General features: G+C 30.4%; 1 protein-coding gene across 1 annotated transcript; it reads left to right on the top strand.

Moving 5' to 3' along the window:
* The first annotated feature begins 6,963 nt into the window (after positions 1 to 6,963).
* On the top strand, positions 6,964 to 8,566 carry LOC131175239 (uncharacterized). The gene is made up of 6 exons (XM_058138939.1): positions 6,964 to 7,036; positions 7,157 to 7,241; positions 7,328 to 7,417; positions 7,534 to 7,822; positions 8,258 to 8,365; positions 8,462 to 8,566. Exons 1-6 carry the CDS (start codon positions 6,964 to 6,966, stop codon positions 8,564 to 8,566), a joined length of 750 nt encoding a protein of 249 aa, XP_057994922.1.
* Positions 8,567 to 12,681: the final 4,115 nt, after the last annotated feature.

The raw sequence follows: 12,681 nt of genomic DNA on the forward strand, positions 1-12,681 counted from the left end.
CCTTTTGTACGGGTATTGTTTTATACCCTTATGGTTATTTTGATGTAAATACTGTAATGTCATAAGTATCAATGTAAATTGAGCAGTTGTAAATAAATTGTAATAATATTATTTGGGGTTGCTTCTGTAAATTTAATATTTGTAAATATGAATTTTCTGCTTTATGCCTTGTTAATGAAGTATTAAAAATTTTGTGATGACCAAATTTGATTAAATTGTGGAAATTGCTTTGAAGTGATTTGAATTGGGTTGATTTGAGTTTTATTGGAGATTGGGAGTTGTGGAAAACTTTTGGAAGTACTTTTTACAGGTCTTTGAAGAACTGGTTTCTCAAAATACAGAGGGAACTCTGTCAAAATTTTTATAAAATTTGCGGCAAAAATTAAATGGACAAAAATTTTTACTAGTCCTTAAGCTTTGAATAAATGGTTTTTAATTCTCACTAAAATGCTCACCACTTCCAAAATGTAAGAAAATTGTTTTAAAATCCCTTGTAAGGTACTTAATGAGTTATCGGTAGGTGAAGTTCGGTAGTTCATTAAGTATTTTACGAGATCATGTTATGCATTACGGAGGGGTAAGGTGTGACAGGTTGTGCATGATCTTTGGTAGTGTTGCTTATTTCAAGGTATTGCCTTGTCAGTCCTGTGTCCTTCGCTGATTACATTGCTACAGAGTTGCTAATATTTGAAATAGTGGAGCAAGGCTCGTAGAATGACTGTTGTTAGCTACAAAAGATTTTGAGAAGGTGAAAAAAAGGGTAAAGAAGAAATAATAGCTACATAATTTTGTCAAGTAGGTGACAAAATCTAAAGCAATGTGTTTTTCTTTTCTTGTATGTTTGTTAACTGTCCAAATTCTTTAGCTCTACCAAGTGCCTGTACGTTACTGCTGAAATAATATTATCAGTAAAGTTTTAGAACACATTCATCATGAAGTGAATGTTCATATGCAGCAGATATGACTCTGTTTTTGCCCAATCCTATAAAGCAAAAGAGACCCATGTTCTTCACATTTGTTATTTCTTTTCTTTCACAAAGCTGCAAAATCTGTCATGAGAAAAAGAATATATATATATATATATATATATATATATATATATATATATATATATATTAAGTTGACCTTTTACTTGAGAAGAGGTCATTGGGAGCCCTTATTTGGATCAACACTTTTATCTTCTCACTGAAGTGTTTGGGGGAACTCCTGGTGTCATTTGATATATGTAACTCAATGAATTTCAGCTTTGAATTATCATGGCAGTGCTTCTATTTAAATGAGCCAATCTCTTCCCTTTTTTTTTGTTCTTCTTTTTCTCTCCGAATTCATGCTTTGTTGTGTCTCATCATTCCATTTGCACAACATGATCATTGTAGCACCAACTCCTTTTCTTTTCTCTTGTTGCAATTCTCTCTTTCATTTTAGTAATTTCCACTCCATTTGTGCTTGGAAACTTTTTTTAATTGAGCAAAAAATTGTTAATAAAGATATGAATACCAGGAAAAACTTAATTTAACTACTAAATTATCTTCGGAGTTTGTAAATTTTAATTCCAAACTCAATAAAAAAATGACTATATGTGATGATTGTAAATATGTAAACTGATTTATTTTATATATATATATATATATATATATATATATATATATATATATATATATATATATACATTTTTTTTTTCTATCTTCTTCATTAATTATTCTTAATTACCCAAACAAAATTCCTAGAAAATATATATTTGTCAACTAAACAAAAGTTAGGTTCATTGGCACATACAATTACATTAGGCTTAAAAAAAAATAAAGTCTAAATATTCCAAAGATGTGCAGTGCTGCTTCCACAATAGAAAACTTACATTAGGCTTTCTTTGGCTCATCATGGTTGCCATTTCACACAGAAAATAACCCATCCCTTGCACATAGTAATAATAATAATAATTCAATAATGATTATAAATACACATTTTAATTGTTTTACATTTCACTCTATTAGACTTAATATTAATTAAAAAATAAATAACTAAGCTGAAAATGGCACCCATTTGTGTAAAAAAGAGCAATATTAACAAAAAAAAAAAAAAACCAATACCCCAATACAATGCATAAATAAAACTCATCTTTTAGCCAATGGAATATTGGGAACTGGAAGGAGAACTAGGGCCATTGAACACAAATCCAAATTATATTGGATTAAACATTAAGAAAATAAAAAGACAAAAGGTTTTCCAAAAAAAGAAAAACAAACAAAATGAATGTCAGCTAATATATATTTTGTTTTTCCACACACACACACATATATATATATAGTTTTCCTATAATTAAAATAAAAGAAAGAATTATTGTCTTTTTAATCTTTTTAATTTATTATCTTACTCTTTTTAATCTTGAGCAAGCCTTCTGAATTTATTCTATCTTATTATAATTGCTACTATTTTCTTAGTTGTTTCTATATATAACTAGACATTGTTAACAAATCCTCTATGACTTTTGCTAAATAATATAACTAGATATTGTTACTATCTTATTATAATTTATTGCAAGAAAATCTTATGCTAAAAGGATAGGCTGAATTTCCTTGGTTTGTTTCTCTATATATTTGTGTGAATTCAGTACAATGTCTCCCTTTGTTCTTCGGGTGCATATTTCATATTTTGCACTTGAAGAACTATAGGGAGATGCTGCCGGATTTTGTACAAATAAATTGATAAACATTATTTGTTATATTTGGTAGAGTAAATGCACATCTGAATGGGCTAGGTTCGTACCTTTTCAATTAAAAAATTCTACATATAAGCACTTTTACAAACCTTTAAATTTTTGTGACCATATTTTAATATGCACAGAACATGGATCCGGCAAGGAGTTGGATGTATGCTAGGAAGCTACAAGATGGACAACTGAACCCAGAGTTTGTTAAAGGATTGGAAGCATTTATCAAATTTGCTTGTAGTAAGCCGGAATTTATGGACGCGAGTAAAATCAGATGTCCATGTAAAAAGTGCATAAATCGAAAATATCTAAATGTGGATGATGTCACATTACATCTTATGAGGTGGGGGTTTAGACCAAATTATTATGAATGGACTCCACATGGTGAATCACCAATTCCATCAATGACTGCCGCTGAAGTGAGTTCCAAGTACAGTACTTTTTCAGAGTGATAATAATATGTACCATAATTTAGTGTTTGATGCTACCGGTCCCCAATTTCAAAATATGGGTTCAGATGCTCCTTCTCTGGATATTGCATTTGAGAATATGGAAGAACCACCCAATCCAAATGCACAAAAATTTTATGACATGCTAAATGCAGCTGAAGAGGAATTGTGGCCTGGTTGTGAAAGACATTCACAATTATCAGCTGTAGTTCATATGTTAAATATTAAGTCAGAGCATCATTTGTTTGAGAAATGCTACGATGCAATTGTGAAATTCATTAGGGAAATATTACCCGATGATAATCAATTTATTGACAGTTTCTATAAGACAAAGAAGCTTATACGTGGGTTAGGTCTACCAGTTGAGAAAATTGATTGTTGCAAGCTTTGTTGCATGATTTATTGGGGGGAAGATATCAATTTAACAAAATGCAAATTTTGTGGGAAGACAAGATACAAGTCTCAAAGTGGGACAGAGAAGGCAAGAGTACCATGTAAGAGAATGTATTATTTTCCTCTGACACCAAGGCTTCAGAGACTTTATGCTTATGAGGCAACAGCTGCACACATGCGATGGCATGATGAGCATAACATGGAAGATTATGTCATGTGTCATCCATTTGATTCTGAGGCATGGAAGCACTTTAACCGTACCCATTCACTGTTTGCAAGTGAAAGTCGAAATGTTAGACTGGGTCTGTGTACTGATGGTTTTCAACCATTTGGACAGTCAGGACAACAATACTCGTGTTGGCCAGTAATAATTACACCTTACAACTTGCCTCCTGGTATGTGTATGAAAGAGCCTTATTTGTTTTGATCAGTAATAATACCTGGACCGCAAAATCCCAAGCAACAATTAGATGTTTATTTGCAACCACTAATTGCTGAATTAACTCAGTTGTGGGAAGTGGGGGTGCAGACATATGATGTATCTAAGAAGCAAAATTTCCAAATGAGAGCTGCTTTGATGTGGACAATTAGTGATTTTCCTGCATATTCAATGCTCTCCGGGTAGAGCACTGCAGGGAGATTAGCATGTCCATACTGCATGGATTACTCAGATGTATTTTCACTTAGTCATGGAGGGAAAATTAGTTGGTTTGACAATCATCATAAGTTTCTTCCAGATAACCATCCATTTAGATGGAACAGGGTAAATTTCCTTAAAGGAAAAGTATGCATGTCTGAGTCTCCTCCAATTTTAAGCAGTGAAGACACTTTTTTTCAAATAGAAGATTTAGGACTAAAGAGAGTAATAGACAGTGATGGTGAAGCGGTTAATTCAGTCATAGCTAGAAACACTGGTTGGCGAAAAAAGAGCATATTTTGGGATTTACCATATTGGTCTTCTAATCTCATACGTCATAATTTAGATGTCATGCATATCGAGAAAAATGTCTTTAAGAATACATTCAATACAGTGATGAATATAGAAGGAAAAACGAAGGATAATGCAAAAGCCAGGGAAGATGTGGCACATTTATGTCGTAGAAAAGAATTAGAGAGAAATTTGCAAATGGGTAAATATCCAAAGGCATGTTATGTTCTTGATAAACAGCAAAAGCAGGTTTTATGTGAGTGGGTGAAAAACCTTAAGTTTCCAGATGGTTATGTGTCTAACATGGGAAGGTGCGTTGATATGCATAAGTACAAGCTTTTTGGCATGAAAAGTCATGATTGTCATGCATTTATGCAGAGGTTATTACCCATTGCATTTCGTGAGCTCCTTCCAAATACATTTTGGCAAGCATTGACTGAGTTGAGCTTTTTTTTCAAACATCTTACTTCTACAAATATTAAGGTTCAAGATATGAAGCGTTTGAAATTAGAAATTTCCATTATTATTTGCAAATTAGAGAGCATATTTCCTCCTGCCTTCTTTGACTCAATGGAGCATCTTCCCATCCATTTGCTATAAGAAGCAAAAATTGCAGGCCCAGTACAATATCGATGGATGTATCCTTTTGAGAGGTAATATATACTTTTTATTTTTCTTTCAATGTTGTGAAATGCATCAAAGACTTTTTATAAGCCACTTCCATAATATGTTTTCAATTTTCAGATTTCTACGCCATTTGAAGCAAAATGTAAAGAATAAAGCAAAAGTAGAAGGTTCAATATGTAATGCATACTTAGTTGAAGAAGCATCTAATTTTTGTGCTTATTATTTTGAACCTCATGTATTAACACGGGATTGACAAGTACCCCGTAATGATGATGGTAGGGATGATGCTGATATCGAAGGTAATTTATTAATCTTCAACTATCTCGGTCGACCATATGGCAGAGCGAAAATGAGAGTGTTGGCTGATGATGAATATAAGGCTGCTCAAATATATGTCCTCCTAAATTGCCCTGAAATTGACACATATGTCAAGTAAGTTTATCGAATACTTAAAATTTAAGTTAAATCTACTGAAATCATTATGAATTTTCCTTTCCCTTTGCAAGATTCACCTAACTTAATTGTATTTGTAGTTTGTTCTTGACTGAGTTGCGACAGACATCACGTAATATTTGTGATGCAGAAATTAATGAAGCATTAGAAAACGAATTTGCAGATTGGTTCAAATCTTATGTAAGTATCGATTTATCTAACTAATTTAATTTTCAAGTTTCAAATAGTGTAGTATGTAATAATAATGATTTCAATTCTCTTCAACTTATCAGGCAAGGCATTCAAACATTGAGATTCAATTCATTAAGGATTTAGCAGAGGGGCCATTGAGAAGTGTGAAATCATATCCTATGTATTTCATAAATGATTATAGATTTCACACAAGCAGTCATGGTGCTAATGATCTACGATGAATAGCGGAGTTTGCATTAGGGGTTCAACATACGGTGACAACTTTAATGATTACTATGGAATCTTGAAAGAAGTAGTTCAAATAAAGTATCCTGCATTACCAATAAAGAGAACTATTCTTTTCAAGTGTGAATGGTTTGATCTAACTCCGGATGTCGGTGTTAAGGTTCACAAACAGTATAACATTGTGGATATCAATCTCCGAAAAAGATTAAATAAATATGAACCATTCATACTTGCTTCACAAGCTGAACAAGTGGTTTACCTCCCTTATCCTAGCTTGAGACGAGACAAGGCTGATTGGTATGCATTGTGTAAAGTCAAGCCTAGGTCCATTATTATCATGCCTAAGACAAACTTAACGGAGCAAATGTCTGACCAAGCATTTCAAGATGAGGCAGTTGAGGTGTTTCAAATTGATACACAAGTAGAAGGTGAACAAATTGGACCCCTAAATGATCCAAGTGGTGAACCACTAGAGCTTATAGCTGCTGAAGAAGAGGAACTACTGGATGAGACAAATCTAGATTTTACAACAGAAAGTGATGAAGAAGATGAAAAAGACCTTCATGAATATGATGATGATAGTGAATAAATTATATTGTAACAAATAGTGTGTATAAATTTATGAAATATGTTACTTTTTGCAGATATCATTTGTCATTTTGTTGAATTACAAACATTTGAAAAGTAATGTTCAATTTAATTGTAACTTATATTTGTTATATTATTATTCAATGCACTTTAATGTAGATTTTTATATTATAATACTGTTGATGTCTATTATGTTACAATTTAACTTTATGAATTACCTGTGAAAAGGAGATGTGTATAGTAAATGTGCAGGCCAGGATGCCTTTTTTTTTTTTGTAGGTTGTGTTGTTGAAATTTTGGAAAAGTACAATTTTGGGGAAGTTCTATTAGATTTTCGATAGAAATAATTTAATTTTTATTGCAAATTAACTTTTGTTATCATGTTTATTTAATTCACATATATGGTTAGGAGCAGACACAAAGCATATGCTTTTCATGATGTTAACACAGGAACACTTGTGCCATCTGAAGGAGGTGAGCCTTCGACACCTCAATCATAGCATTCGGTGCAGTTTAATGTGCCAATGGCTGGTCAGGAGCCTGCACCAGTGGCCAGCCAAGAGATTGCACCAGAAACATTATAGGAGTCTGCAGCTGTTAGCTCACAAGACTCTCGTCCATCAATTGAAATAGAGATTGATTCTTTAGGGCGAAGGCGACTAGAACTTCGTAATGGAAAGTGCGTTAAATAATTATTTTATTTATTTTATTAAGGATATGCAATGTAAATGTACTATTTACTAAAAGCATTTTCTATTTGTTCAGGTTATCGGATGGTTCTAGGTGTGCTCGTGTGATCACAAATACTTTTAAGCAGCGTATTGACTCTAATGGTGTCAACTGGAAGGCTATATCGCAAGAGACAAAAGATTTTTATTGGGAAGAATTTAAGGTGACATCATTTTTTCTCTTATGTTGTTTCATATTTCAATATACTTGAATCATTAAAAATATATATTCTTTTTTTTCAGAAAAAAATATTTTTGGGATTCTTCTAATGAAGCAGTGATAAAGGATGCTTGGAGAATAAAGGCAGCCAAACGCTATAAGGACATGATGACAGATTTGAAAAATTCTAGGAAAAAGCCCTCATATATTTCTGAAGAAACTTGGGAAAATTTTGAGCAGTATTGGAATGAACCCAAGGTCATTCGGCAATCAGAACTATATTCTAGAAATCGCCGCGGTGCTGTAAATGCTCCTGGACCATCTACTCACACAGGCGGATCCATAACATATATTGAATGGTCAGATAAATTGGTAATTTTCTTAGAAACAGATCACAAGTTTATTATTATATCACAATTTAAACTTAGTTGAAAAAATATATATATATATATATACACACACACACACATTAATTATGAGGACATAGACATATATGATTGTTTGATAGAAATATGATGAAATTGTCATGAAAAATTTTGTGGGTTGTTGTGTGATTGAATTATGAGATTTTTGTTGATTTTTGACAAGGTAATATGTCAAAATATAGGCGAAACTCTGTCCGTTTTTATTTTAATTCATAATAATTACTATGTGATTAAATTATGATAATTTTATTAATTTATAACAAGGTAAAATGTCAAAATATAGGAAAAATTCTGTCCGTTTTTATTTTAATTTCATAATAAATTTTAATATATATATATACATACAATAATAGTTCATGAAAACTATTTATCTGTTGTTTAGGGAAAAGAATTGGGTCGAAAGCCAACTCCGACTGAGTTGTTTGTCCATACTCACACTCGAAAGCATGACAAGGAGACTTTTGTGGATAAAAAATCTAAGAAGATACATGTACAATATACTTTTATTTATTTCACCTCAATTATTTTTTTATTATACTATATGATGAATGAATTATAATTGGTTTTAATTTTTTTTATTACACAGGATGCTATAGTAGCTAGGAGGGAGGAGCTAACGCAAATCACGCCCGACAACATCAATGAGAACCAACTTTACTTAGATGTTGTCGGAGGTGGCGAGAAGAGATGAAAAGTGTATTGTCTTGGATCTGAATCATCTACCTTTTACCTTTCAATTGGAGCATCTTCGAGTCGGGCGTTTACATTAAGCTCTAGTCAAAATGCTGCCTTACAACAACGAATAAAAGAGTTGGAGAAATAGCTTGAGAATGAGAGGCAAGCTATGACAGATCGTATGGACCAACTGAAATTGCAAATGGAGACAAATATGGAACGTATGAGAAGCTCTATGATGGAAGAGGTGATAAGACTAGTACGAGGTCTACTAACACCTCCATCTCCATAAAATTGTGGATTTTAAATTTTATATTTTACTTATTGGATTTTAGTATGTTTTATTTACACATATAGATTTTATATTTAATTTGATACATTTAGTAATTATTTTTATTGTTGAATATTAATATTATTATTATTATTATTATTATTATTAACTTTCAAATTAATTATAAAAAATTTTAAAATTTAAAAGTTAAAAAAAGTATAAAAAATAACAGGTAATTAATATGCATAAAAACGATGTATAAAATTAAGCCATTGTCCTTTTTATAGGTAAATAAAATTTAAATAATTAAAAATATTACCGACTAAATTTAAGTTAGCAAATAGTAGGTAATTCTCATTCCTTACTGACTAAATTTTGCATAGTATCGACTATATAATTCGTAGGTAAAAGCCGACTCATATTTATATATTATCGACTATAATTTTAGTAGGTAATTACCAACTAAATTTTAGTTGGTAAATAGTAGTTAACTTTCATTATATCATAAAGTTTGGCAATAAAATTACCGACTACATCTTGCATATTACCGACTATAATTTTAGTAGGTAATTATCGACTAAATAACTGTAGGCAAAAAGTAGCTAACTATCTTTCTATAATAAGGTTTGGCGACAAAATTACCGACTAAACTCTATATGTTATCGACTATATATTTAGTAGGTAATTACCGACTAAATGTTAGTAGGCAAAAAGTAGCTAATTCCTTTTCGACCTTATGGCTTGGCGACAAAATTACCGACTAAATGTTTCATATTACCGACAATATAGTTAGTAGGTAATTACCGACAACAGTAATTAGTCAGTAATTGTTAGCGACAATCAATTACTGTTAATCTAAAAGTTAGTTGGTAATTGAAATTACCTACTAAATATAATGATATTTAGTCGGTAAATTTAGTAGCTATTCTTTTAATTTCTTGTAGTAATATAATGCATACACAAATATTTTTATATTTTAATAAAATTATTAAAATATAAAAAAAAAATTTAATTTTTCATTTAATTTTTAAAATATTTTTCATCAACTTCTTTCCAAGTGTTCCAAGTAAAATATTTTTTTGCAAAATAAAGGGAACCTTATTATTGTATTTGCTATTATATAAAAATATTATATTGTTAAGAGGAATATTTAAAGGAAAATATTAATAATCATTCAAGAAATAAAAATTGAATTTAATTTTGATGGGCATATATTTATTCAAAATTTTAATACAAAATTAAATTATATTTAATATAAATAATTAAAAAGTTTATACTCAATAAAATTATATAATATAATTTTAAAATATAAAGTATAAATAGATAAATATTAAATTGTATTATAAAAATAAATAAATCATGCAAAATGAGGGTAAAATAATTAATTTATTATTAAATTTAACTTCAATTTTGAAAATTAATACTCATTTTGAATTCAAACCAATTTTAGTTTTTATGCATTGAATATATATTACTTGATTTTTTTATATAAATTATTAATTAAATATAAAATATATATTTTATATAGTTTTATTTGTAAACTTTAGAATATTATATTTTAAAACTAAAATTTAAATATTTTATAAGATTATTAATCACTTCAGAATCTAAGTTATTGATAAAAAGTATATTTTTTACATATATTAACTAAATCTATAAAAATTGAATGAATTTGAATAATATTATAACAATATATATATATAAAATTCAAGGCATGCTCCTTCATAATCGCCAGTCTTCTACTCTTCTGTTCGGCGATCCCTTTCCAAGCGAATTTCTGCAGAAGAAAGAAAACAAATTTTAAAAAATGTTAATTTCATAGAATATTCAATATTTTTTTTTCATAATATTGGAATTAGTATGCCATGTCAGTTTATCTGTACTAATAGCATTCATTTCATAAATAATTTGAAATTAATTTTGATGATGTTTGAAGTAAATTTAAATATTTAAATTATTAAACAAGTTTAAATTTAAATAGTGCAATTTTTATGAATATCTTATCATTACTAAGCGATTTTTTTTTTTAAAATATAATTTAATTAGTACTTAATTATACTTTTCTCATCTTCAATTGGATTTATAATTATTTATTAAATTTTATATAGCAGTTATAAACTACTAATTTTTGAACAAAGAAAAATTATTGTGAAGGTTAGAGACGAGTTTCACTCTTAGTCTCCTAGCTCTTGGATAAAGAAATTAATGGACAAATGATCCGAAGTATTGGGCTTGGAGCCCTAATTTTTTATTCCGAATGCCTCCCTTGGTCCATGTTCAGATCCAACCCAACTCCTAAATGGGATGGGCTGAAAAATCTCAAAATTTTTCGTAAGACTTAATTCATCATGGATTAATATTTATGTCCAAAATTGTTCTGCTGAGACTTGAGGAAAAATTTGAAAATATAACTGTTGTACCATTAATCGCATTATGATCATTTGATCATGGTGGGTCTCGTTTGAGTCTCTAAAGAAACTAGTTCTTCAGACTTTAGAGATACAAAGAGCATGCAGGTTTGAGGTATTGCAGGCTGCCAATTCAAAGTGGTCCTTGACAAGTAATCTATTCAATGTGCTGTGCACAGCTTCAATTTGTTATCAATCTAACTCCATTTGCTTCCTTCACGACATTACATTTGCTAGATTTCGTGGCTTGAGTTTATTACATCAAACTAGAGGAATTTTTTTCTAGCAATTAACATTTTAAACATCTTCAATCTTTCAAGGATTGATTGTGATGGACAACCCCTCTCTCTACTATGCATTAATGGTTCATCTGCTTTCATTTCCTAGCATTCCCTTCTCATCACATCCTTCACATGGCTGTCTGACTCTACTATTCATTATTTACCAGTTCCTTTCAGTATAAAAATATATTTTCTTGGTTGTATCGGAAAGGGTCAGGAGCCTGCAATTCCTGCACATCTACCAATTAAGCCAAATTCAATTGATTTTGCAAAGGAATTACTTATACTTTCTCAAATTAATTAATGGGTTTTATGAAGTGTTAGGATGACAAATCTGCATAGATTTTGCTGTTATAACTCATTGGTACTTTTTATTGTTTGATAATGTTTGCTCTAGTTTGGGGTTAACCAGATTCCCAACCTAGGGAGATGAGAGAGTTATGGGATCCACTAGGGTCGTAAGAAATGGAAATGGAATTGAATATATGGCCAACTCAACTTGGTTTTACATTGTATACATATCATGAGTTGAACATATCAATTTGGACATTCCACTCCTGAAACTTTTGCCATCGTAAAAAAAAAAGTTATTTTAGTAGTTGGGCATAAGATTATTTTCATATAATTCAAATTATTTTAATAATTGGACTAATGGTTATTTTTAACTCATTACAGTCATCACAAATGTGGGATATATCAGGGGGATTGCTAATAGAAAAGAGAACATTGAGTCCTTGATACTTTTTTAATAGTGTCTTTTGCTTGAGAAATTATTCCATATAATAATTATATATATATAATGGATGGATTTTAATTGTGATGAGACCAATCATGATCAATGGTTATAATAAAACTATTTATCAGTATTCTAAAATTTCTCCTTTTGAAATCATAGGTAAGGTAGTTTGCTTTCATGTGCAGAAAACAATGCGCCGACAAACAATAAAATTTGTAGTGGATGATGGGTATATGTTGCAATTTCTTGGTTCACTGTTCACTGATAGAGAAATGCACTGCACCCCCACCCAAAAACATGCCCTCTTGTCGACCTTTATCAATAGCAATGATAACTACATTTGCCGTTAGGATTGCACTATGAATAATCAGAAAGGAATAGGAATTATTGTTTCTGAGTTTATAGGAGTGGAAAGATTGCACAAATTTCAATTAG

Source organism: Hevea brasiliensis, chromosome 17 (genome assembly GCF_030052815.1).
Source record: "Hevea brasiliensis isolate MT/VB/25A 57/8 chromosome 17, ASM3005281v1, whole genome shotgun sequence".
NCBI classification, from domain to species: Eukaryota; Viridiplantae; Streptophyta; class Magnoliopsida; order Malpighiales; family Euphorbiaceae; genus Hevea; species Hevea brasiliensis.